This window comes from Dipodomys merriami, unplaced genomic scaffold, assembly GCF_024711535.1.
Source record: "Dipodomys merriami isolate MVZ:Mamm:240054 unplaced genomic scaffold, mDipMer1.0.p SCAF_1, whole genome shotgun sequence".
In the NCBI taxonomy this organism is placed as follows: domain Eukaryota; kingdom Metazoa; phylum Chordata; class Mammalia; order Rodentia; family Heteromyidae; genus Dipodomys; species Dipodomys merriami.
The window spans coordinates 24,382,065-24,409,051 of record NW_027202270.1 but is presented as its reverse complement, the minus strand read 5'-3'; the positions used below and the strand labels follow the sequence as shown (position 1 = coordinate 24,409,051).

At 38.9% G+C, this 26,987-nt stretch overlaps 1 protein-coding gene across 14 annotated transcripts in view; it reads left to right on the top strand.

Annotated features, from left to right (window-relative positions):
* Nucleotides 1–1,496: 1,496 nt before the first annotated feature.
* Unc80 (unc-80 homolog, NALCN channel complex subunit) overlaps nt 1,497–26,987 on the top strand; it is a 187,544-nt gene continuing 162,053 nt past the window's right edge. For all 14 annotated transcript variants that reach the window (XM_070018095.1, XM_070018011.1, XM_070018052.1 and 11 more), the window contains exons 1-7: nt 1,497–1,670; nt 2,623–2,671; nt 6,112–6,268; nt 7,440–7,741; nt 16,535–16,658; nt 17,811–17,884; nt 21,471–21,610. In XM_070018095.1, coding sequence (XP_069874196.1) covers nt 1,579–1,670; nt 2,623–2,671; nt 6,112–6,268; nt 7,440–7,741; nt 16,535–16,658; nt 17,811–17,884; nt 21,471–21,610 — 938 coding nt within the window. In that variant the 5' untranslated portion in view covers nt 1,497–1,578. The remainder of the gene's footprint in view (nt 1,671–2,622; nt 2,672–6,111; nt 6,269–7,439; nt 7,742–16,534; nt 16,659–17,810; nt 17,885–21,470; nt 21,611–26,987) is intronic.

The window sequence follows — 26,987 nt, the reverse complement described above, 5'->3', positions numbered from 1 at the left end:
TAAATCCCACTGTACAAAGTCTTTTTTTACCCAATTCTGGTCTCCATTTTCCTGCCTGGTTATGTTTCCCAAGAAACTTTTTTGTTTCCATGTCTATTTTTCTTTCAATATTATGAGTTCCTTATGAGTAGGAGTCAATATAGCATAGTTCTTGGTATACAAAATGTACTTCTTACATATGCATTGAATACACCGTACTTAATCTGTATCTGTCTCAATTCATATTAAAAGATGACTTCAAGAAAGTAAATGAAAAATGTGTTTCCATGGCTAAAAGAAAAAACAGTATATACCATAGAGATTTGTTTATATAGAATAGATGAACATGTTCTAATTATAAGGGAATACTGTTTACTATCTGTTAGATAGTAAACAGCCTAGGGTCTGATACTTCATTTCATGTATCTTACCAATATCTTTGCTCAAAAACCTGTATGACTATTTTGACTGTTTGCAGCATTGATTTTTTTTAAATCAGACTTCTTCATCCCACTCACTAAAGCCCTGCTTGTTTTACGGCTAGATAATGCAAGTAAAAATAAGACAACCATAAACTCAACAGGCATTTGGCTCTTACAATCAGAAGAAAATGGCAGTTATACTGGGGTGAATAGGATCACGAAGGTGGCAGGATTCAGATGTTCCTTCTCAGTGTGCAACTAACTGATACTCTACTGGTTAGTGGTGGGGGTGGGGGGAGGTTGTGTGTCTCAGCTCTGGCAAAACAATCAAGGTGAACTTCTGCGGTTACCATTTTAGAATCAACTCTCTAGCCAGAGAACTTTCAGGCTTCCTCTCACTTGCCAAGCTGGTCTTCCGTACCCCTCTCAGGATTTGTGTGCTTTCTCCCTGCTAAACCCTCGAGGTGGACTCCTGACCTCTTTCTTTGCTAGAGGTGCGAATGATGCCAGAGTTCGCTGTGTGCTCTGCGGCTCTCCAAAGCTCCTCCTTCTCCTCCTCTTCCTCCTCCTCCTCCTCCTCCTCCTCCCCGGACGGTGACAGTCCTTGGGGCTGGCGGAGGTGAGGCCGAGGCAGGACAGGGGTGCACTCCTGGGGGTGCAGAGCCTGTGTGCCTTTGGGGGTGGGGGGTGAGCCGGACCCTGGGTGCCGGAGAGGCCACGCCGGCAGGGGCCCGGCGTGCGCGTGCCATGCGACGCGTGGACTCTTGGGGCCACCCCCCTGCTGCTGCTCGTCGGGCCCCCGGCTCGCCCCTGGGGCCCGGCCGCCCGGCGCGGGCCGCTGTCCACAGTGGGAGGTGCTGAAAGCAGGGAGCGGGCGCGGGGGCGCCGCGGCGGCCAGCGGCTCGGCGCGCCCCCCTCCCCGGCCCGCGGCGGCTCCTCCAGCCCTGCCCGCCTCCCGCAGCCATGTTCCACGCGCGGGGACGGGTGGGGGAAGGGGCGAGAGACGGGGGAGCGGGGCGGAGAGAGGCGGCCCTGCCTCGGGGAAGGAGGGGATGAGAGTTGGGGGGAGCGGCGGGGGGAGGAGGAGGAGGAGGAGGAGGAGGAAGCGGTGGTGGTGGCGGCGGCTAGCGAGGACCCGGCGCTGGGTCCTGCAGGAGGACTCCCGGGAGCCACCATCATGGTGAAGAGGAAGAGCTCCGAGGGCCAGGAGCCGGACAGCGGCCGCGGCATCCCCCTGCCCATCCAGACCTTCCTGTGGAGGCAGACCAGGTGAGGGGCGCCCGGGGCGCGCGCGGGGCGGGCTGGGCACCGTTTCCCGGGGCCGCCACCTCCGCCGCCGCTGCCCAGGCCGAGCTGGAAGCACAGCCCTGTGCACCCGCTTCAAAACACGTATTAACATAACACGGAAACAAATACGCCAGTGAAGTTTGATGACACGCAGCTCGGCGGCTCGGGGAATGAATACATATACATTATGGGGGGGGGGTTGGCAGGGCAGGGAGGCTGGGAGGAGGGCCAGGGAGCCAGGGAAGAGAATGACCATGACTGGTGAGCTCTGGAGTCCCATGCCCCCTCCACCTCCTGCTGCCAGCCTGGGTGACCTGTTGTGGGGTTTTGTTTTTTGTTTTTGTTTTTTTTTTTTGCAGCTCTCCCGTTTGGCGAATGGCTGCTGTGCCCACTTGTTAACCATTTTTACTCGGATCCGGCCGGCGTATTCTTTTCCTCTTCCACCAGGAAGACTCATATTTGATAACAGCTTTGCTCTTCCCCTCTGGACAAGATTGATAGCTATTCCAATACATAGCAGAGAAGATGCTCTTCTTTTTATTGTGGAGAGTTAACAGATAAGGAAAACAGATTGTAGCAATTGTGGCCCACAGCTGGATTCAGTCCCTCAGGTTTTAATAGGACTGCACACACACGAGGAACGCACCACTTCTCGCCATCGGCGATTTAGCATCTGGTTAGGTGAAAGTCCTCAGAAGAGGAGAGAATGGGGGGGGGGGGGATGGTAGATTTGCACATCTTTTTCATCTATGTAATTGCACGTGTAAAAAGAGAACGTCGTCAGCTGTTCAACACTTGCCCATTAACAAGCTATAAGGAAATGTGAAATTGGAGTTTCACGGCACCGTGGCTCAGCCATTGAAAAATATATCATAGGATGCTGTCACAAAAATGTTGCTCATGTTTATAACAGAAATCTCTTTCGGCTTTTCAGTGCATTTTTGAGGCCTAAACTGGGGAAGCAATATGAAGCCTCTTGTGTGGTATGTGATTTTCACCATTTAATGATTATTTTTGTGTTCTGCCTAGTAATTTGAACCCGAAGAAAGACTAAATCATATTGATGCATGTAGTAATTCACTGGGGAAATATTATCAAACACCTACTGTGTGTCAGGTACAATTCTACTGTCAGGATAGAGAAAAAACTAAAATAACAGCATTTACAGTGTGTGGGGGGAGAAGGTAGGACAGGCCTCAAACAAATATGTACAGAAAACACGCATTAAGCCAGATGGTGATAAGCATTATGGAGAAAAATTAAACAACAAAGGAGATTAGGAAGCCCTGTGGTCGGGTGTGTTTTATAAGCAGTGGGTAGATAAGGCTTAATTACTAATGTGATGCTTGAGCAATGACACTGGGAGGGAGGAAGGGAAGAAGGGAGGAAAGAGCAGGGGACTGCAGGGCAAAGGGCCTTAGTGGGGAGAGACTGAGTAGGAGAAAAGAGGGTAGAGAGATAAAGGAACCATGGGCCTTCAAGACTAGTGTAAAAAGTCAAATTCTTACAAAATGGAGACCATCAGTAGATATTCATAAATTGAGTACTTATGAGCTACTAGAACAACATATACAATTCTATACTTTTATGTGTCATCTATATTCTGCAAGTCTGGAAGTGAATAGTATAAAATAATTATGAAAATAGCATTAATATTTATACAGTTATGAAGTGCACTTGTCCCAAAGTTCTAAGACAAATTTGTTTTGCAAATTGACTAAGTAAGACATGAAATAATGAAGAAAATTGGAAATGGATTTTTTAGCAGCCTCCATTGAAATCCAGAACTCCCACAAATAGCTGTATAATGTAAATGATGAAAGATACTCAGTTGCATATTGATACCAATACTTACAAATTGCTACATGGATGACCTTCTCATAAAGAGCTTTGAAATGTGTAAGAGCCACAAATTATGAAGAATGCAACTGAGGAAATTACACACACACACACACACACACACACACACACACACACACACACACACACACACACGACACTCAAGTAGAAATTTGTTTTGTTAAGTCTCTCTCTTTCAGAATTGCCATAGGGAATTTTGGGGGGAGGGTCAGTTTTAGAGCTTGAACTCAGGGCTGGATGTTTTCTCTGAGCCTCTTTGTGCTCAAGGCTTGTGCTCTACTTGAGCCACAGCTTTTGAGTGGCTTTTGAGTGGTTAATTGGAGTTAACAGTCTCACAGGGACTGTTTTTTTTGCCTGGGCTAGCTTTGAACCATGATCCTCAGATCTCAGCCTCCTGAGTAGTCAGGATTGCAGGTGTGAGCCACTGGTACCCAGTGGGGATATTTTTTAAACACAAATTTCTTAAAATAATCAATTCATGGACTATCTTGTACCTAACTCATTGGAATTATTTTTTGATTCTTGAAATCTCTATACCTTCCTTAAGCCACATTGACAACTCTCCCAGTTAAAATCACCATGGCCTTTCTCTGTTCTTGGCAAACATACGTGTGACATTTCCAATGTTGCCACAAAATATCAAGCAGCAAAGTTACATGTAAGGATGGATAGGTGGATAAATAGGGAGCAAGGTATACAGATAGCAATATAGAAAACAAGTTCCAAGTTTAAAATATTCTCTGAAATTACATTAGTAATATAAAAAGACAACTACCTCGAACTCACTGAGATCATAAGATATGTAATTTATCCTCTTCCATGTACTATTAAACAGTATAAACTATAGTTTCTTAGTCTCTAACATACACATCACTTAATGAATTTGCAGATAGATACACAAGGACTCCAAAATTTTAAGTATTCGTATCGATATGTCCAACATATCTAATGGTCTTCTTTATATTCTTTTTTTTGGGGGGAGAGGGTCCGGTTGTGGGACCTGAACTGTGGGCCTGGGCGCTGTCCCTCAGCTCTTCAACTCAAGGCTAGCACTCTACCACTTGAGCCACAGCGCCACTTCCGGCTTTTTTCTTTTTGCTTATGTGGTGCTAAGGAGTCGAACCCAGGGCCTCATGCAAGCAAGGCAAGTGCTCTACCACTGAGCCACCTTCCCAGCTATATTCTTTTTTTTAGATGTAGATTCCATCTCCGATTGTACTCTGTATTAAAACCTCAGAATACCTTTCATTTCCATTTTGGAGTAAAAATATGAATAGTTCTTATTGGATATTCTCTGAAGTAAGTCATGCTTTTCTTCACAAATACCCTAATAATGCCAATTGACCATTTGGGGAATCAAGCACTAATCATGTCCTTACAAGTTAAATCTTCAATTCTTTCATTCTAGTATTTATTAGCTTCTCTTTCCCCAATACAGTAGTGATATTCTCCACCGGCAAAAAAAAAAAAAACAAACCAACCAACAAACAACTGAGTAGATCAAACCTTTTTTTAAATGTCAAGGTGATGTACAGAGGGGTTACAGTTACATAAGTAAATAAGTTCATCTCCTGTCAAACCTGTTACCCCTTCCCTCATTTTTTTCCTACTATCCCTCCCCACACTACCCGCTAGATCAAACTTTTTAACATGTTTCCTTCTCTGTAAGAATCCCTGGCACAGACAGATGTGATAAAGAGAAAGCAAGGATAGTTTCTGCTCCTTCTTTCCCTCATCCCCTTTTCTCTCTGTATCCAACAGATTCTTTTAAAGTGGTTTTTCACAGTCTAGGCATGAAAATAAGGAATATTTTTCCAGATTATTACTGGGTACATGGAATAAATCAGGGAAATTAGGCTTTGCAAATGGCTGACATTCATGAGTTGTATCTAAGTAAACACCTGTTGAACAAGTTGACATAAATTCTGTCTTTCAAGACACTTTTGCATATTTCCCACATTTTTATTTCCATCTGCTGCTCTGATGGTTCTTTGGGATGATTCAGCAACATTTCATAAAATATCATACTCAAAAATCTCTTGAGGTTAGTTATATTTTTCTGTTCGTTGTTAGTGGAAGCTTATTTTGACAAAACTAGAGTTCATTAATAGTTCAAGCCATATATTTTGGATCAAAAGCCTGTAAATGAGGCCAAGCATGGTAGCACATACTTGTATTCCCAGCTATCTCAGGAAACTGAGATAGGAGGATTGAGGTCCAGGAAAAAAAAGTGTATAAGACCCTATTTAGAAATAAACTGAAAATAAAAAAAGACTGGGGAACATAACAAGTGGTAGAACACCTGCTTACCAAGTATGACGTCCTGAGTTCAGTCTGCAGCACTGCCAAAAACCAAACCCAGCCAAATCAAAACAACAGCTTGCAAATGGTCAGATATATTCACTGCAGGTTGAACATATGCATGTGAACATATGCATGGAACACAGCAATTGTGCATCCTAAAAACTTCGGTCCAATGATTTACATCTTTTTTAGATATAGAGTCCTTTGATGTTCATTTCTTAGCCATCAGAATCTTCCTCTGTCTTTTTCAAATGTGCAGTCCTTTGAACGAGTGCTGGTGGAAAACAAGCTTCATGGCCTCTCCCCAGCCCTCTCGGAGGCCATCCAGAGCATTTCCAGATGGGAGCTGGTGCAAGCTGCCCTGCCTCATGTCCTCCACTGCACTGCAACCCTACTTTCAAACAGGAACAAGCTAGGTGGGTGCTTCTGTACTGCATTGTAGTTGCATATCTTTGTCCTTTAGAGCCAACTCTCCTGAGAACAATGAACAATGCGTACTGAGTAGTAACTAGTACTGTTCCAGGTAAAGTGTATGTAGGTTCTCATGTAATTCTCACACCTATTCCCTCACATCAGTACCAGAATCTTTTCTATTTATCACTGAAGGAATTGGTTTTCTTTAATTTTCTTTTTCTGCCAGTCCTGTTGCTTGAACTCAGGGCCTAAGCGCTATTACTGACCATTTTTACTCAAGGTTAGTGCTTGAGCCACAGCTCCACTTCCAGCTTTTTGGTGGTTGACTGGAAGTACGAATGGGACTTTCCTGCCAGAACTAGTTTTGAATCTTGATCTCAAATCTTAGTTTCTTAAGTAGCTAGGATTACAGGCATGAGTCACCCACTGACATCCAGATGTTTTTAATTCCTTGACTTTGCAAGTAGTATGTGAATACATCTTTTTTCTGAAACAGTAAAATATTACAGGTTAGCTAAAGACACTCGCCTGCGTAAGGTGACATCCAATGGAGGAGCTCTTTGCCTGTCCAGTTTCTAGGGAAGTGACTTTCAAGAATTTTGCATCACCTTTACAACATTTCCCCAGCTTTGTCATAGTAATAGCTCTGTGTGTGTGTGTGTGTGTGTGTGTGTGTGTGTGTGTGTGTGTGTGTGTGTGTGTGTGTGTAATTTTGTGAACTGTCATTTTTACTTGGACATATGTCATAGCTATTGCTATTTATCCCAAGTTAAAAAACATACTTCTCATCTTATTCCTTCCCCCTCATTTGTGACTCTGCTCAAATGTTAGCTTTGCAGAGGTATTTTTCCAGGTCATGTTATCTAAAATAGAAGTTGCTATCTTCAGAGTTTATATTTTAACCCTGATGCTACCTGTCTGGGAATATACTGGGAATCAAACTGATGAAATGGGATTCTCCACGACAGTGTGCTAGTCTGACAAGATTGTAGCCAGTAAGAAAACCACAGTAAGCAAGGAGATCTGGCAGCCATGCTTGTTAGCAATGAGAGGGATGCTTGTGTCCCCTAGGAAACTGAACCACACAGCACAGCAATGATGTTCTTCTCTGCCACCTCTGTTGGTCTGGTCACATGGCTGACCTTTCCCTGGCCCTGCAATTATCTCATGCAGGCCACCAGGATAAGCTGGGTGTGGCTGAGACTAAACTTCTTCACACCTTGCATTGGATGCTCCTGGAGGCCCCCCAGGACTGCAACAGTGAGCGGTTTGGTGGCACAGACCGGGGCTCCAGCTGGGGTGGCAGCAGCAGCGCTTTCATCCACCAAGTTGAAAACCAGGGATCTCCAGGGCAGCCTTGCCAAAGCAGCACCAATGATGAAGAGGAGAACAACCGAAGGAAGATCTTCCAGAACTCTATGGCTACTGTGGAGCTGTTTGTGTTTCTGTTTGCTCCTCTGGTACATAGGATCAAGGTAAGCAGGAAGCTAGCATCCAGGTTGGGGTGGGATGGGGAGGAGGCGGGGGTGGGACTCAAGTGGTATTTCTAGTTGGTGTGTTCATATCTTTGTATGATCTCAAGCCAAGGCATGGAAAGTCTCACTTTTTGTATTGCACAGCTGAATGTTATTTCGAATGTATCCTTTACTTACTCAGTGGTTTCTCATTAGCCTCAGGACAAAACCCAACAAATGGAACCTGGTGTATAAGGTCAAGAATGATCTAGGGCCTAAATCTTTTCTTGATTTATCAACTGCTATTCCCTACTGACCACCTCCTTGAAAGTCTTTAGAAGCATTCACTGAAAATGCTCTTGCTGTTTGCACCATCCTCCTTCCCCTCCTCTTTTCCTCCAACATCTATCGATGTCATTTCCATGAAGCTTTCATTCCAGCCTCCTCCACGTAGCAACTACCTCCTCTGGTTTTATAGCATTTTTGTAACTACCTCTATTATAATTATAAGGTCTAGAGCAGAAAGTTTCAAAATTTTATGTCCTATGGACTTTCTGACAGCTACAGCTGAAGGATTGTACTTTAAAATATTTTAAACTAGAAGAAAACATGGGACTACAAGAAACCAATATTCTTAAAATGTAATTATATCCATCCACATTTGGGTCTAGAAAAGAGAATTAAACTTGAAATCAGTTAGCTAACACTTCCAAGATGTGTAACCTTGGTGATATTGCCTAAACTTTTAGATCCTTAAGTGCACCATGTTGTGGATGCATCTAATTATATGAAGACACATAATACCATGTTCCTTCTAACTACTAAGACAGGAGTTAAAATTGTTAATATGTTCGAGTGTTCTTTAGTAGAATAATATCACCCTAATGAATAAATATTCAAGCTAGCATATATGTGTGGGGGTTGTGGAATGCATGTGTACAGTTTTGTAGCCATTAACAATCACAATGAGTGAGGGAAGGGACTAATGAGACATTGTACTTTATTTTAGTTTCCTAAAAATTTCTCCCTGTTGACTTTGTCCCATTTCTGATAGGAATGGATTTGAAACAACCTGTGAATTCTCAACATGCAATTCATATCCTGGCAGCATTTTTACACATTTTTAATGTAGTTAAACCAAAGGGTTGCAAAAGCTTTCAATTTCCATTTTAGAAGTCTTTTATAAAAGGTCTACTTAAGTAGAAAATGTTTGCTTAACTGAGACTCTACACCAGGTCATTAGGGGACCTGTAAGACCTTTGTTCGTTCTTAGTGTGTATTAATTGTGCACTCAGTTTACTTATGTCTGCTTCATACGTAGACAATGGATTTTGATATCAATCATTCCTCCAACATTCTCATTCCCTCTCTCCTCTCCTTTTTTCCTCCACATCATTCCACAATTATAATCATGTTCACATATATGTATGTATGTATGTATGTATATATTTAATATATGTATAATCTTTTGGGACTAGCTTCTGCATACGAGAAAGAAACACACAACCTTTGTCCTTCTGAACTTCACTCCTTTGCTTAATATCATTATCTCCAGCTCTGTCTGCTATACTCATTCTTAGTATGTCTGCTTATGTTCATCTCATTTGCTTCTTTCTTGTTCATGAACCTTTTACTATTTGGAGTCTCTCATTTTCAAACCCCATAAGCTCATTTTTATTTTTAGTTTTTATACTAGTATTTCCTTCTCCTTGAAATATTTACTTCTATTCTCTATCCTATATTTTTACATGGCCACATCTATCTTATCAGTCTACTCACCCTAATGAATAAATATTCAAGCTAGCATGTATGTGGGGGGAGGGGTATGCGTGTGTATAGTTTTATAGCCATTAACAATCACAATGAGTCTTCTATGATTACTTTTGTGCTACAAGTCCCTTCTTCTGCTTGTTTTCCACTTTTGATAATTCCATTGGAATTATTATAGATGTTTGTGTACATGTTGATTGCCCATTTCTTTTTTTTTTTAATTTAATTTTATTTTATTTGAGAACATACTGTACAGAGGGGTTACAATTACATTGGCAGGACAATGCATACATTTCTTACCAAGCATTGCAGCCTCCTCCTTTGTTTACCCTTCACCTCCCTTCCCAGCCTCCCCCCTCCCCCCCCACCCAATCATACCCCCCTCCCCCCCCCACACCGACATTGTAAAGCTTGCTTTGACATGACATTTTGTAATTCTCCTTGTTGCAACAGGTCCACCTGAATCCTTAAACGACTTGTTTGTCCCCATCTCCTCCACATGTTATACTGACATCAAATAAAGTGAAAGCGGGGGTTACACTGTGGGGGAGGGACATACAAAGCAACAAAGAAATAATCTTATAAATGCGTTATAAACACATGCATGAAAGAAACGAAATCATTAAAATACATATTTAAGGGTTCGTTTTCCTAACATCACATTATCTAACCTTTTCCGCTTGACTCATACCTATACTAGATATTGCAAATAAGGGAAACCATGGGACCTATGTTTCTTTGGGCCTGGCTTACTTCACTTAATATAATTTTTTCCAAGCCTTTCCATTTCCTAACAAATGGGGAAATGTCATTCTTTCTGATGGAGATTGCCCATTTCTTGACTGCCTAGATTCCAATTGTATCTCTAATGTTTAACTACTGTATGGCATATATCAGGCCCTCAGTATTTTGTAACTGATTTGATATAGAACCTAAGTTATTATCAAGAATGGATCCAAGTTTTGAAAACAACAATTATATGTGAGTCCATTGTCCTTAAAATGGACAGGAAAGGATAAAAGGCTTCCTAAAAACAATCAATAAGGATGTCTACAATTATCTGAGTTGGTTTTGATGTTGGTGTTTTATTGCAGTTAATATGATATACTGTTAAAAGAAGCAGCCAGATCTTTCAAGAGAAACTACAACTGTTTAGAAAGCTCACTAAAGATGCCTAAGTTTTGCATGTGGCCTAGTAATAGAGTTCTTATGAATCTAGAAGAATCTACACTAAACACTACACAATGATAGATGCATGATAAATTATTAGCTGTATTACTAGCATAGGTTTTTATTATTTTTCCATTGGTATGAGTTAAATATTGCTCCAAACACTATACAGAATATAAATGAGTCAATAAATTCCCCTCAAGGCTTTTCCATTTGAGAGAGGTATATACATTTTCCCCAGTGTTGTTGGGGAATGTATAATCTGCAGATCACAATTGCTCTGCCTTGGCACTCTTGGCATTTTGTACCATATAATTATTGTGGGACATTGTCCCATGCATTGTAGACTATTTGGTACTCTGTCCTCTAGCCACTAGATACTAATAACATCTCCTCCCTGAGTTGAAACCACCACACATGTTTCTATAGGTCATCAAATGTTTCCAGAAGAGTGAGTGGAAGGAAATCATCCCTGATTGAGAACTAGTACACATAGACGGCCTGCTGGTTATTAGACTATTTAGGAGCCTATCCTCTTATTCTATCTTTACTACATCCATTTGAAGTACCTCTCACCAACACTATTAATGCCCTTTGCCCTTCAAACTCTAACCCCAGATCAAGACCAACATCTGCCTTTCTGTCCCAACCCCAGAGATCTGTGTGCTGCTGTGAAAGCACTCTAGATTGCAGGTTCTATGAAATATAGTCTCCAATTCCAGGTGCTGCTCACTTGCCCATCCTTTTCTTGATCTTACTCTATGAGGTCCCCACTGGGTCCTCACACAGACTGTATTGCAAACTGTACAAAACTAAGAAGCCAAAGTTCAATAGACATGAGGACAGGCCTCCAAAGTACTCGCCTTCCATTTACTCCATTTCAAGCACTTGTTTCTGGTTGCCTCTGCTGTATGGCAGTGGGCATCTTTCTTTTCACCTTACCAAAGAAGAAGCCAATGTTCAGAGCTTATTAATAACTGAAGTGAGATTCTAGCACAAAGTTTCTACACAGTTTTGACTTTCTACCAAATTTTTTGGGGGGAGGGTCGGTCATGGGGCTTGAACTCTGGGCTTGGCCACTATCACTTAGCTCTTCAGCTCAAGGCGAACGCTCTACCGCTTGAACCACAGTGCCACTTCTGGTTTTCTAGTGGTTTATTGGAGATAAGAGTCCCACAGACTTTCCTGCCCAGGCTGGCTTTGAACCAGGATCCTTAGATCTCAGCCTCCTGAGTAGCTAGGATTACAGGTGTGAGCTACCGGCGCCCGACTCTACCAAAATTTCTGTCCAGAGTTTTTCCATTAAAATCATGAATAAGCTCTGAGTGATTAATCTCTGCTTTTCAGTCCTCATTTCATAAATCCTTGGCTCTATATAAAACAACCATCATGCCTTCTCCTTGAAACTCATCATAGATGATCCATAGTCACTTTACACTTTCCCTGGAGTCAGCCTTTCTCCTTTCTCCTATTGTCTATATTCCAGATCTTTCGTTCAAACTCAAATGTACTTACTCCTTCATCTTTACCTGTATATTCTATTAATTGGTGTCCTATCAATTTTGTCTCCTAAAATGTTCTCCAATTTATCATCTCTTTGTTATTCTTATTTGCTATGTTAACCCAAAATTTGTCTCATCTCACTTGGACACCTTACTTTCTGCTTAAGTTAATGGTCTCCCTGTGTATCCCATAAAATCCATTGTCAATATCAAATAGTCTCTCTGGAGTGTAGATCTTATCATGTCACCAAAACATGCTCACAATAATTTATTCATTTCTCAGCCAGGCACTGGTGGCTCAGTCCTGTAATCCTAGCTACTCAGGAGGCTGAGATATGAGGATCTCGGTTCAAAGCCAGACATGCAAGAAAGTCCGTGAGACTCTTATCTCCAACAAACCACTCAGAAAACTAGAAGTAGCACTGTGGCTCAAGTGGTAGAGCATTCACCTTGAGCTGAAGAGCTGAGGGACAGCAACCAGGCCCAGCAAGCTCCATGACCAGCAAAATAAATAAATAAACAAATAAATAAACAATTCATTTCTCATCATACAGAAGACAAAACTCTAAGCCCTTGGTTTAATATACTAAGTTGTCTATAGTGTGCCTTTCTTTTCTTTCTTCTGTCTTTGCACTCCAGATGTTTGGGTTCTCGCCAAGAAAACAAGAAGTTTTTTCCTTATATAGGTGTCAGGAACACCCTCTTACTCGATCTGTCAACCTAGAACATTCTTATCTGTCCTTTTGAACCTCATTCCAGACCCATTCTTTTCTATTTCCATGATATCTTAGAGCTTTATTGTTATACCTTGTTTATTGCCATCTTTTTATCTATATCTCACTACATTCCAAATGGTTTGAAAGTAACATTGTACCAATATAGTATCTGTGTAGTAGGTGCTTAATTAATACTTGCTGAATTCATTCACTAATTAACAAATAATTCCAAGTGACTCATGTACTGTAAGACAGTATATTATAAGATACATATTTTCCTACATGTTTCGTTTAAAACTAGCTTAAGGGGGCTGGGAAGTTGGCTCAGTGGTAGAGTGCTTGCCTCGCATGCTTGAGGCCCTGGGTTCAATTCCTCAGCAGAATAAGCCGGAAGTGGTGCTGTGGCTCAAGTGGTAGAGTGCTAGCCTTGAGTTGAATAGTTGAGGGACAGTACCCAGGCCCAGAGTTCAAGCCCCATGACCAACAAAAACAAAGAAACAAACAAACAAAACTAGCTTAAGTCACATTAAATCAATAATCTGAAAATTCTGTAAAGCATATTATTAATTTTAGACTAATTTTAAGTTTATCAGTTATAAATGATTCATATATCCTAAACTAAGGAATCTTTTAAAAATATAGTGGCAGTGTACATATGATTTTATATTATTTCCTTATTCTTTCCTTCTCTGTGCTGGGCACTACTTAAAGTACTAGAGAAATAAGAAGAAATAAAACAGAATGTAAGACCTCAAAGGGAAGTAAGCAACGTGACAATGATAATTGTTTCATTGAATCTAAGTGTCTAGTAAATAGATTTAGAATTGTTTCAGTGAATTGTGGACACATACCATCAGTGAAAAGAAGGAAAACACCGGAAACATGGTCATAAGATATTCTGCCAGTGTTTACAACTTCTGGTTGTTGTTGTTGTTTTTTAAGACTACCTGCTTCACAACTGAATGTTTTCCCCAGCTGCTAGGTTTTCTATGTTGTGATGCATTGAGTGCCCCATTAAAGGAGTATCTAGGAGAGAAATTAAGAACTCAGAGTTCATACATTGTACCAACTGAAAAACATTTCAAAGGAATATAGCAATCTGGAGACATAGGTGCTCAAGGTATTCAAGTCTGAAGATTGTTTGGATTTAGTTGGTATTATTGAGATAAAATGGACGTGTTCATTTCGAAAACAATCGGGTATCAATGCTAAGGGAAAATATTTGGAAGAAAATATTTCAGTTCACTTTGAAAAAAATATACTTTAATCTAGTCAAGAATGCACCAATTATAACAAAATGAAGGCAGCAATTGTCTGGGTATGGTGATAGAGGAAGTGTTAGAAGCCAGGATTTTATTCAAAAGAATTTAATGTTTTCTGCCGTGATTTTCATTGGGGTTTTACTTGTGCTCGGATTATCTGTGAGAAACATAGAAAAGGATTGAGCTCAGAAACTAAGAAATCATTAAAACCAGGTCACTTGAGATCTGGCTTCCTGTATTTCTGGAGACAAATCTGATAGGATTTGTTTAACCTTAATTCCCTGCTTGCTAGAGAGTATCATTCGGATTTCCCATGACCATTTGAAGGGATTTTGGATGACTGGCACCTACCTCCAGACATTCTTGTTTAGCTGCTTACTCACTTCTCCTCAGCTCTCCCAGTTCTATTAATGACAATGCCAAAAATCCTTGACACTTTTCTTTGTCATACTCTGTTTTCTATCAACTGGAAAATTCTGAAACCCTATCTCCAAAATGTATTTATAGTATACCACTTATAATTTTGGTCTCTACCAGCAACCTACTCTAACCATCTTTCACCTAGATGATAACAATAGCTTCTCAAATTGTCTTCTTCAACCTTTGCTCTTTCTCAAGCTATCTTCAGTGTGAACTTATTAAAACAAATGTCCAGTCAGGTGCCTTTGCTATTCAAAACCCTGCAGTAGCTTCGATTCTTACTCAGCAACCACTGAAATCTTTACTATGGCCTATCAAGCAATAAATTATCATATAACTTCCTTGATCTTTTTTTGTGTGTCTACTCTTGACTTAGGAACACACTTTAATAGTTGTTTTCTTGATATGATAAGTAAACTTAGTACATCTGTCAGGGGGAGGGATCATGGGGTTGGAACTTAGGGCCTGGGTGCTAGCCCTGAGTTCTTTTGCTAAAGGTTGGTGCTCTACCACTTTGAGCCATAACGCCACTTTCAGTTTTCTGGTGGTTAACTGGAGATAAGAGTCTCATGGACTTTCTTGCACATGCTGGCTTTGAACTGCAATTCTCAGATCTTAGGCTTCTGAGTACCTAGGATTACAGGCATGAGCCACCAGCACCTAGTTAGAGCATTTTCATTTTAATTGAGAACTTCTCTAGAAGAATCTACCTGGAAGGTCCTTCATTTAATTTAGCTCTTTACTCAAAACTTGTCTATTCAGTATGTCTTCCATGGCCCTCCAGTCTCAGAGTCAACACCTTGCCACACATCCCCTTATCTAGGTAATGTCTCCTTTGCATTGAACAGGGAATTATTTTTTGTGCTTTGTTACCTACTATATTCAGGAACCTAAAGTAGTGCCAGAGCACATTATGTGCTCTCTATATATTTGTGGGAAATATGTGGGATGAATTTGACCAAATGCTTTGTGAGCTGTCCTCATATGTCATATGATAGTCACTAGGGGAAAGTTTAGCAAACCTCAAAAAGATTCTGATTTAATGCGTCTGTGCAGTGAGTCCTGGGCATCCTGTTTTAAAAGTGATTAACTAATGTAAGTCAGCATTGCAAACTACTGTCCCGAGTGAATTTCTAGGTCCTCGTGGTGTTCATTAATCTGCAACTGTATTATCCATCCTGTCTTCCTGCCATTTGCAAGGCTGAAGTGGATAAAATGTCATCTCACAATGTATCTTTACCACATGAGACTGCATTTTAAATACCCCGGCCTCTGTAAATGTAGCAAGGAATCAGAACATATGTTTCTGGGAGAGACTTTCAATTATAGACAAATTGTATGGACATGAGTTGTAAAGGCAGCCCAATGCCACAGGTATTTATTGGAAATCTATTGTGCATGTAATTCCTAATGCTGTCTTAAGTGCTGTTATGATACTGGGAGCTGAGAGGAAATGAGGACGCCTGATCTATCCATGTCTTTAAGGAATTAAGGATCATTATGAGAAAAGCACTGCAAAATAACACTATGAAGCACCAAACTTGATTCCATGAAATTCGAGAGTGAGAGATGCACTTGAGAACAAAATGTCACAATAGCCAGTCTCAGAGGACATTGTGTCATGAGGGAGAAATAATCACAACTAAATAATTAAGAGGAATGATAATGCAAGCATGAATGAAGAGTTCTGCCAAGAATCTTGCAATAAGCAGGTCTCAATTATAGCAAACACAAAACAATAATTTCTGTGTTTTATGCTTTCCCCAGAGCTATATTTTGATTAATTATTCATTCCACATAAAGCAGGTTGTTTGATTTCTGTGGCAATTGCAGTGATAAAGTTGTTGGTTTACTCTGGCGGTACTTATATGGGTTATGAAAGAAGGTTGAACAGATCATCTGAAAATAACCTGTGAATGACAACTCATTGACTGGCAGAAGGCAATTACTACACATGATCTTTTCTGTCTCCAGGAATCTGACCTCACCTTCCGGCTGGCCAGTGGGCTTGTTATATGGCAACCTATGTGGGAACATAGACAGCCCGAAGTCTCTGGCTTCACAGCGTTGGTCAAGCCCATGAGGAACATTATTACAGGTTTGTAGCTCAGGCACCCAGCAGGGTGGCATTGGCAGATTCCTTCACACATATGAGTGGCCTAGCTACGAGGCTTATTCACATAGAGAAAAACAGCAAACCAGGTGCATGAGCTTTTTTTGTTATATGATTTTAGGTCAAGACATTTAAATGTCAATGCCTCAGTTTCCTCATGAGTAAAGCAGGAATTTTGCATTTTAATACTACTTGCAGGATTATTATGGGGTATAGATCAGTTAATATGGGTGAAATATTACAACTATTATTTCATCATCCCAGTGGATGGAGTGGAGGCTGAATCCTAGTGCCTGCCTCATTGTTATCAAAGCATTCCACTTCAGTTGTTGTCTAGTGAGGGAGTCCATTGGCCGATTGTAGTAAGAGATATTTCACCCCAAATCTATATTTTGCTGTGTATGTAGCCTAATGTTCTTATTTCACCAATGGGCAATGGAGATAGTGATGTTACTTTAAAAGGCTCATTCTCCTTTTGAAAGAAGATATTTGTTACCATTTGCATCTTATCAAATGTCTGAGTAAAGTCTAATACCAGTAGCTCATACCTGTTACCCTAGCTTCTCAGGAGGCTAAGGTCTGGAGGATTGCAGTTACAGATCAGTCTAGACAGAAGAGTCCACACAAGACTCCATCTCCAAAATAACCAGCAAAAAGTTGGACTGGATGCCTGGTTCAAAGCATAGCGCTATAACTGAGCAAGTGTGAGCCTTGCATTAAAAATATAAAGAATATAAATGCAAATGAATACATTTAAATAAGTGAATATATATTAATATGTCATTCCTTGATTACACAGATTCCTTAATGTCCTACATACCTTGAGAGTTATAGGATAGAAATGTATGTAAGAACTTGTTACTTGTTATATAGGAACTTGTTATAATGTGTAATGCTCCACTGAGTGCCCATGCTGAGAAGATGGTCCTATTTTTACCTACTGAGTCATGCTGAAGAGAAGAGTGCCTACACTTCTCACTAAGACATGATAAGATTTTCAGACAATCTCCGTTATTAAATTTCTTCTTTCAGTGTGATAATGACCTATTAGTTGGGATTTTTAATTGAAAGTGAAATAAACTCATGAAATAATGTGAACCTATAGTCTTGGTGATAGAATTTCTCCCATTTATGCAGCCAAGAGAAGTTCTCCTATCAACAGTCAAAATCAGACCTGTGAATCACCAAATCAAGACACAAGACACCAAGAGGTTAGTTTGTTAAAAAGAGAGAAATTCCTGAGGTAGTGTGATGTGAAGCGTCAGACATGAGTTCTGCATTCATACTACCATGCTCAAAGCCTTCTCCCCCTCCCTGAACATACAACATTTAACAACTTCAGGTTTTCTGTCAATCAAGTAAGAAAAATAATTGTACATGTCTTTCAAAGAGTGTAGAAGTACTGAAATTGCATAATGTATGATGAGATTATTATATCACAGGTTATCATATGAGAAGCAATGCGTTATTTCAATCAGTAGCACTCACTACATGTTAGCTTTCATTTTCTAACCTCACATTAAATAGAATATCATCCAGTTACCAGTTAGCTCTTTTTATTAATATGTTTTTTATTGTGAAAAGTACTTTACAGAGGGGTTACAATTACATGGGCAAGATAATGAGTACATTTCTTATCAAGCATTGTTGCCTCCTCCTTTCTTTTTCCCCTACCATCCCTTCCCTCCCAACTCCTCAACTATACTAACAATTATTATTAATAATAATCATCACGATTTTTATTATTGTTGGTTCTGTGGCTTGAACTCCAGGCCTGGGCGCTGTCCCTGAGCTCTTTTGCTCAAGGCTAGCACTCTACTACTTTGAGCCACAGCAGCACTTCTGGTTTTCTGGTGGTTAATTGGGGATATGAGTCAAATGGACTTTCCTGCCTGTCTGGCTTTGAACTGTGATCCTCAGATCTCAGCCTCTTGAGTAGTGAGAATTATAGGCATGAGTCATTGGTGCTGGCTTCATACAATTTTTTTATTAGGTGACTCTGTATTGGTTGGATAGTATTTCATGGTGTGGGGAGTATAGAAAGAAAGTGTAAAGTACTGTCCTACTAAGGAATATAAAGTTTAGTGAGAACTAAAATTTACTTACATAAAAGAGAAAAAACACAGACTATGATTCAATGCCAATATGTCACAGTTCATGAAAGAGAGAAATTAAGGCCCAGAGTAGATGAGAGCTACACAGAAATGTATACTGCTATTAACTTGTCATCAGTTGACCTGCCTTCACTTTCAGTCCAACACATGCAAAGTAAAACCGAATGCCTGTCATCATAATTGGGTCTCTTTGTAACTGATCTATTACTGTCAGGAATATCATTATCTTTTTCTTTACACTCCAAGTCGGAAATTTTAGACTCCTAGTGTAACTATCATTTACCGAAAATTGCTCACATTATGCTTTGTATGCACATACACACACATGTACACACATTTGGCAGGTTTGAAATTGAGGTTACCTGATTATCTTTACTCTCCTATATTCTCTCTGCCTGGTAGCTGTATTGGTGTGGCTATCCTCCTTGGGCCTCATGAATGTGGTCAGTGACTGACAAGAAGGGAAGAAGGAGGTAAAATAACACTCGACACAGAAAATTCTTTGGATTATGTTGGACATGAAGAACTCTGTGTAGAGTTTCATAAGGATGAAGACATTTTAGGAAAGATACATCAATTTCTTCATGTGTACTCTTTTCCTACATATGCATAGGATGGATGTTGTAATCAAAGGCTATGACAAGCTAAATCTAAAGGAACTCTTTCTGGTAGTGTATAATTAAATTTTTGCTGGTAAAGAAGTCGATAGTCCTTGTTTAATTAAGAGGGTCTTTTTTTCCTTTAGTAGTAGAGAAAATAACAGGATATTTTATAAATGATAATATCTTAGATATCATGAAATGTGAGTTTCATATTTTTCTCTAATTCTCTTTTTGCTTCTTGCCAAATCATTTTTTCACTGTGTTGCCAAGATATACTCATTGTATTCTATGCACCCTAGGACCTCATACCTTGATTGCAGTTTGGAGCAACTAATTGGATTTTTTTTTACCTTTAGCTCTTCTGGTTTAAAATATAAACACCTGCTAATAATGCAGACTAATCTTCCTGATTTATTCTTTCACTCACCATTTCATAAAAGCTATTATATGCAAGGTGCCATACTTTTATCATATCCCTTCTCTATAGGAACCTATAGAGCACGTTCCCCTCTCCTAATGACCAGACTCCTCACCCAATACTCTGTGTTCCACCATCTGAGAACATCTTCCTAAGTGACCCCCCCTCAGATCACTTATAAGATCACTTGGATATTGCGTTTAACACATAGATTATGCTTATCTCAGCCTCTGAGTCTCAGCCTAGCGGTTCTTCAAACTGGAATGCTCTCTTCTTTTCTTGTTGCCTGTCCACATTTTATCCTTCTAAGAAACAATGGAGGCTTCTATTCCCCCAGGAACTCTTGTCTAACTATGTTAAACTTTTATTGACCATTTGGGTGGACCTCTAGTCCCAGGTAGTTCGTTGAACTCTTTAAATATAGCTAGTCTAAATTGTATATCAAATCTTGGAAATATAGTATGAAACAAGTCAACATTATGAAGTATTATTAATGATTTTATGTTGATTATAAAGTTGAAATTTGGAGTTAAAGTATTTTGTTAAAACTAACTTCACCTATTTTCCTATTTTTAATATGGTACTAAAGAACTTAAAATGAGTTGTATGGCTGTGTGTGGTCTGTGTTATGGTTCTGTTGGACCTGCTGTTACAACCTACACTTACTCCCCTCCTCCCCTCTCTGTGTTTTACTGTGACTGGGATTCAGTCCAGGAGTTCATGTATGCTAGGCAAGTAGACAAGTATTCTCTCACTGGCCGATCTCCTCAATCTATTACTTTTTTTAAAAACCTCTAAAATCATCAAACATGAAGCACATAATGTGTACTAATGCCAAGAGATTCTTTGGTCAAATTCAAGAGATTTATTTTGTGAAATTTCCAGGTGTAATTGTTTTTCTATAAGTCATGGTTGACTCATCCATGATTTTGCTTATGAAAATAAAAAGTATAAGGTTTACAGTATCTTTATAATAAAAATATTAAAAAGAAAGTATAAGGTCTAAACTGCTATGGTGTTCATGCATTATTATGGTGTTTAAAGCATTTCATCTATAATACATATGGAAAAATACCCTATCTGGCCTGAGCTGAATTACATTTACTGGATAAATGTAATTAGAATAAGCTACTCAGTAAGAGAATTGCTGAGTATGTACTTACAAATCAGGGTAAAGGTCCTGTCCAACTCAAAAAAATGTATCACACGCACTCGCTGATGAATGATGATACAATGTGAACCTTGCACCTCCATTTTCATGTGCTGGCTTCAATTTAATTACCTCCTGCTGACCTGCCGCTCACCTGCAACCTCACACCTCTATTCGGTTTTCTACAGTATCGGCAAACCTTTGATGAATTGTCAGGCTTATAACTCTTCTCTACATACTGAATGTAGGCTAAGGAGAAGAGAGTCAAGGGCACATGAAATAGAAGTTATGAAATTGCTTAGCCTAATACTTGGAATGACTCAGCTGCACTCTGGAAACCTGCTTCTATTTCCTCTTAGACACAGTAAAAAAAAAATCCCTTATTGTAATGCATTATAATCTGTTGTACTGGAAAGAACACATACAGAACTATATATGTAGCACATATATAGTTGTAGAAGCTATGCATAAAGGGAAAATAAAAAGCTAATACACTGTCTCCACCTCCAAAAGGGCCTCCAGGTTACGTGCGAACCATTCCAGCCCGATTCCATCGCACCCAAAGCCACCATCTCAGGCTGTCACAGAGGAAACTCCTTGGATGGAAGTCTATCCTCCCAAACTTCCCAGGAAAGAGGTCCATCACATTCCAGGTACATGAGTAGAGACAGATGTGTCTTCATATCTAAAAGTTAAGTAAGCATGTTTAGCTATGTTTCTAGCCTTTGATCTTTAAAAAATATATGTATGTACAAGATGTGTACATGTATTGTTAGTCAAGGTTTATTTAGATTAATTGAAGAAATGTATGTTATGAATAGCTCTCATTTGAACAAACCAGTGGGGAAATAGGAAGACAATGTCTGACCTAACAAGATATCTGGGTGGATTACTATTGTAAATGTTTTAAGTGTAGAAACTCCAACAATGCCATCAAAAAGATTTTATTGTAGAGATGTTAAAGGATCTGTTTTAATGTGTAAGGATACTTTCTATCCCCAGATTCTTGTGCTGAAGTTGGTACTGCAAAATACTTAGAAATTATAGTCTGATATTTGTAAATTTCCCAAAGTTGTCCCTGTTATTTTGTGTCCTAACAAATTTGCTTAGGAACACCTGCCCCATGGGCAAGAGCTAGTCACTCCTTTCTACTTTCTGCTGAAATTATGGACACCTGCATTCATGGAGTTTGCCATTCCTGTTAAGGAGGGAGACTCCCTGAGACCATTTGTATGCCTCTACTTTCAAATACAGTCACAGGGTAGGAATATTTTTTAACTGAGACTTTTTTTTATTTTTTATTTTTTTTTGGGTCTGGTCATGGGGCCTGAACTCTGGGCCTGGGTGCTGTCCCTCAACTCTTCAGCTCAAGGCTAGCGCTCTACCACTTGAGCCACAGCGCCACTTCCGGCTTTTTTCTTTTTGCTCATGTGGTACTGAGGAATCGAACCCAGGGTCTCAGGCATGCAAGGCAAGCACTCTACCACTGAGCCACTTTCCCAGCCCAACTGAGGCATTTTAAAAAGCTTTATCTAGATACTGTTTCTACATCATAAAGTGTATCTGTTTTAAGTTTATTGTTTAATGACTTTTAGTAATCTTATTATGCAGCTATTCCCAACAATCCAATCAGAAAACATTTGTCACCCAAATGCATCTCTTTTATTCAATTGCAGTCACTCTCATTACCATATTTGACCTTAGATAACTACATGTATATTTTCTATTTCTACTGGCATATATTTCTAGACATTTCACATACGTGCAATAATACATCTTATTATTATTTGTTTCATATAGCGTCTCTCATTTAGCAATAACATATTTGAGCTCTGCCTACATTGTTGCATGTATCAGTAGTTCATTCATTCCTCTTTCTTGCCAAATAACATTCCATTGTATGGATCTATCACATTTCCTTTATTCATCAGTTGATGGATATATAGACTGCTTCCAGTTTGTCTGTTACAAGCAATGCTTTAAAAAGAACTGTGTGGGGCTGGGAAGGTGGCTCAGTGGTAGAGCGCTTGCCTTGCATGCATGGGCCCTGGGTTCGATTCCTCAGCACCACATAAGCAAAAAAAAGGCAAAGTGGTGCTGTGACTCAAGTGGTAGAGCGCTAGCCTTAAGCTGAAGAGCTAAGGGATAGTGCCCAGGCCCAGAGTTCAGGCCCATGACTGGACCCAAAAACTAAAAACTAAAAAGAAAAAGAAAAAGAACTGTGTGTGCACACGGATGTTCTCTTCTACTGGGTGGATAGCTATGAGAAAATTGCAGGGTTGTAGGACAAAAGAAAAATCAACAAGCTACTTTCCAACATGGCTGTAACACTTTACAAATTCCCAGCAACATATGAAAGTATGTGCCTTTATCTCCTTGGAAACCTTTGTGATTGGTTCTTTGTTATTGTAGTCATTCTAACAGGTGTGAAATGACATCTGATTGCAGTTTTATTTATATTTCTCTGACTAAGGGTGCCATGATTAGTATATTTTCATGCACATATTAGCTATTGAAAAATCTTTCCTTAATTATTCAAAACATTTTTCACATTTCAGCTAGGTTGTGTTATTGTTCAACTTGAAGATTTCCTTTTTCATGCTGATACAAAGCCCTTATCCACACAGTGATTCACAGATATTCCTCCCACTATCTGACTTGCCCTTCCATTTGCTAATTTTAAAATAATCTACATGCATTTGATATCATTTGAAACTGTATTTAAAATACAGTACAGAGGTGCTGTACTTTCTAAAGGTCTTTTAGAGTGATGGAAAACATGGAGCCATGTAAACAAAGATATTTACTACATTTTTTATGGAGGAATGGGCTTCCTTTGGTTATTTATATTTTAAAAGCAAGTGTTCCATTTAAGTAATCTGTTGATGAAGAATATGAAAATGTGATAGTAACGTGGGTTGTGTGATTTAGTTGTTTGTGTTAATCTGCCCATTTATTATCTCAGATCAATGGTGACAGAAATACTTAAATTCAACCATTTAGAACCAAACAGTTGAACTCATGGAGCACAAAGCAGAACTGTGGCTACGTGAGGCTGAGAGGGATCAGATAAGAAAAGGGGAATTATTGATATAAGGGCAAAAATTTGTTAAAGTAGAGAAATAAGGAATAGCGGTTGATTGCACCAAGTGCTATATTATTATAATAAATAATAATGCGTTGGATATTTTCCAACAATATTAAAAGAGTATGTTTTTAATTATGCAATATAACGTTATCATGAAATGGCAGTTATTAATGTTATTTAATCACTAGAATATAAACAGATATAAAACATCTATATAAAATTATTATTTGTAAATTAAAAATAAAATTTTAAATGGGCAAAGAACCCTAGAATACCAATGCAATCTCATACCATGTAGCAAATGCACTAATGCTCAACTACTTACAAACAGCAGTGTGTAGTTTTGACATCTCCTTTGCCAGATCACCATTTCTTTAGGGTAATTTTTGAACTTTCCACAGCAAAGCAAGCAAACTTCATCCACTACATAATGAAAAGCCTCCTTCTCCAGAAGTCTGCTTCTTACTTTCCTGCTAAGCCTTATTAGGTGTTGAGTATAAAAAGTATACATTTGCCTGTGCAATTTCTGAGGAAAACTTGGCAAATGTACACTTTTAAAAGAAAACACACAGAATTGTAAACCTCTTTGTACAACTCCTTAATAATAATTTAAAAAAAACACACACATTCCTCAAGGTTTTACTGATTCTACCTACTTCAGGTTCAACAAGCATTCCCAAAGTTGACAGTTTTATCTTGGCACCAAAATCTACTTTATCTGTCAATTAAATTATCCCAAGTCTTAGAAGATAAGACACCCAATTATTGCACACAGTTTCTGAAGATCACGATCCACAGTTAGCTTGGCTCCTTGATTGTGTCTCAGGGTCTTAAGATGTGGACCAGGGTTGCAGTCATGTGAAGCCTTTGTTTAAGGACATGGTTTCAACCTCATTCAGACTACTGACACTGTTCAGAAGATGCAGTTCCTAACCTCCGGAGCCTCTCCAGAGAGCAGAACATGACATTGGAAGTGGCTTCTCACAAAATAAGGCATCTAAGAAAGGGAAGGGCCAACCAACGAAGATGGAACCTTCAGCATCTTTTGGAATCTCATCTCTGTGTTTCTGATCTATGAATCATACCAGCTAACTCCTACACAGTATTGTAGGGGACCACACTGTATGAATGCCAGGAGGCAGGGATCATTAGCAGCCAACTACAATAAACAATAATAATGGAAAACAACGATTCTGTTGGGTATCATTGCCTACATTATAAAGATTATAGCTACCTATTCTTTGTATCAGTTGTTAAATACTCTTCCTGCACTGATTCTGTTTTATACAAATTCCAAAATGTTCTTTTCATTTTAACCTAACAGTAAGTAACTTCTTACTTCAAATGCTAAGCTTAGGCCTACCTAAAAAAATCAAATGTAAAGATGAAATCTTCAGGACACAAAATAGCCACAAAATTATGTTTATTACATCATTTTTCTTACCCATTAGAAATTACAAATATAAACATTAAATATATTTCTGTTCTATAAAAAATTCAAATTATGATTCCACTATGATTCCACTTCAATGTGCCTATGTAAAAAAAAAAAAAAGCCAAACCCAGTTAAAAAGTCCAAAATTTCTCTTTGTGAAAGGACCTAGTCTTATTGTTTTATTTCTAGTTCTCTGATATAACCACACTCAAACATCTGCACATATATTAATTTCTTAACACATCTTTGCACATCCTCATCTGGCATACATGCACCCACATGTGTGAATTAGACATGAATTGCCAGCACTTGAAAAATTGTGCTTTCTCTCTGCCTAGCTACACTGGCTTGTTACCATGGAAATTATGCACATAGTTAGATGTTTCAAAAATGCTATCACTGATGGAGGAGTTCTTGGATTTATTAGAAATGAAAAGAATGCTAACAGCAAACCAGTGCAAACATACTAGCAGGAGAAGCTGTCAACCTATATTTTAAAAATCCAATTCATCCTAGCTTTGCTTTGACCTTGAACCAATAGAACATCACTCTTCTCTGTAATCATGAAGTAGGTAGCGAGTTTCCTAAATTGATGCAAGGATTCATCTGTAATTACCATGTGCATACATTTAAGCTATGCTTCATTAAATTCTTTATGGGGTCAGACTTACTTCTGCAGTTCTTTTCCACCAGATAGGTGGTGTTATTTTCCAGAGTGCTTGCTTTTCTTTAGAACTCTTTACTATCATCTCCCTACACACATTAATAGTAATGTGCTTTCCCAATGCCATAGTTGCCTAAAAAACAAATTAAAGCAATTCTTACCTGTTTAAAATTTTTTACCAGATAATTTTACATAGGAAATTACTTAAATGTTTTAATAATTGAGGAAGAAGTAAAACTCATCTGAGTTCGTCAGGTAGATATAACAATTATACTTTTTAGATGTGTGTTTCTTTTCATTATTTTATGTATATAGTATTTAGAAGAAATGTATTAATCATCTTTCATAAAATTTTTCTATCAAATAACTTATAAAATCATGGTATCATAGAATATTACAATTGGAAAGAATTTTTCCATTACATCTTATGAGAGTCTCCACATAATATTTTTATCCATAAATCTTTCTATTAAGTGTCTGTTAATGAATTTAAATTATTTTTTCTGATAAAATTATTATTTCTGATAATATTGTCTTGAATGAAATAAAACCAATTATTGATCATTCTTGCTTTTTTGGCCAGTATACCTCACAATTCAGTCATATAACCTATTGATTGACTCAACACCGTAAGTGAAAGCACTTCTCATTATAATTATTTGCTTCATATAGCTACTTGAGTCATTGTTGTTTCAAATGGTCTCTTCCAATATTATACAATTGAAATTTTCATTAATAAGATCACATGTTTTAGTATCTTGTCAGTTATATGCAAAGAGTCTTGCTGTTTTGTAGTCCATCATGAAATGAGCTGACAAATTCTGTTAGAAAGTTGTTAATGTC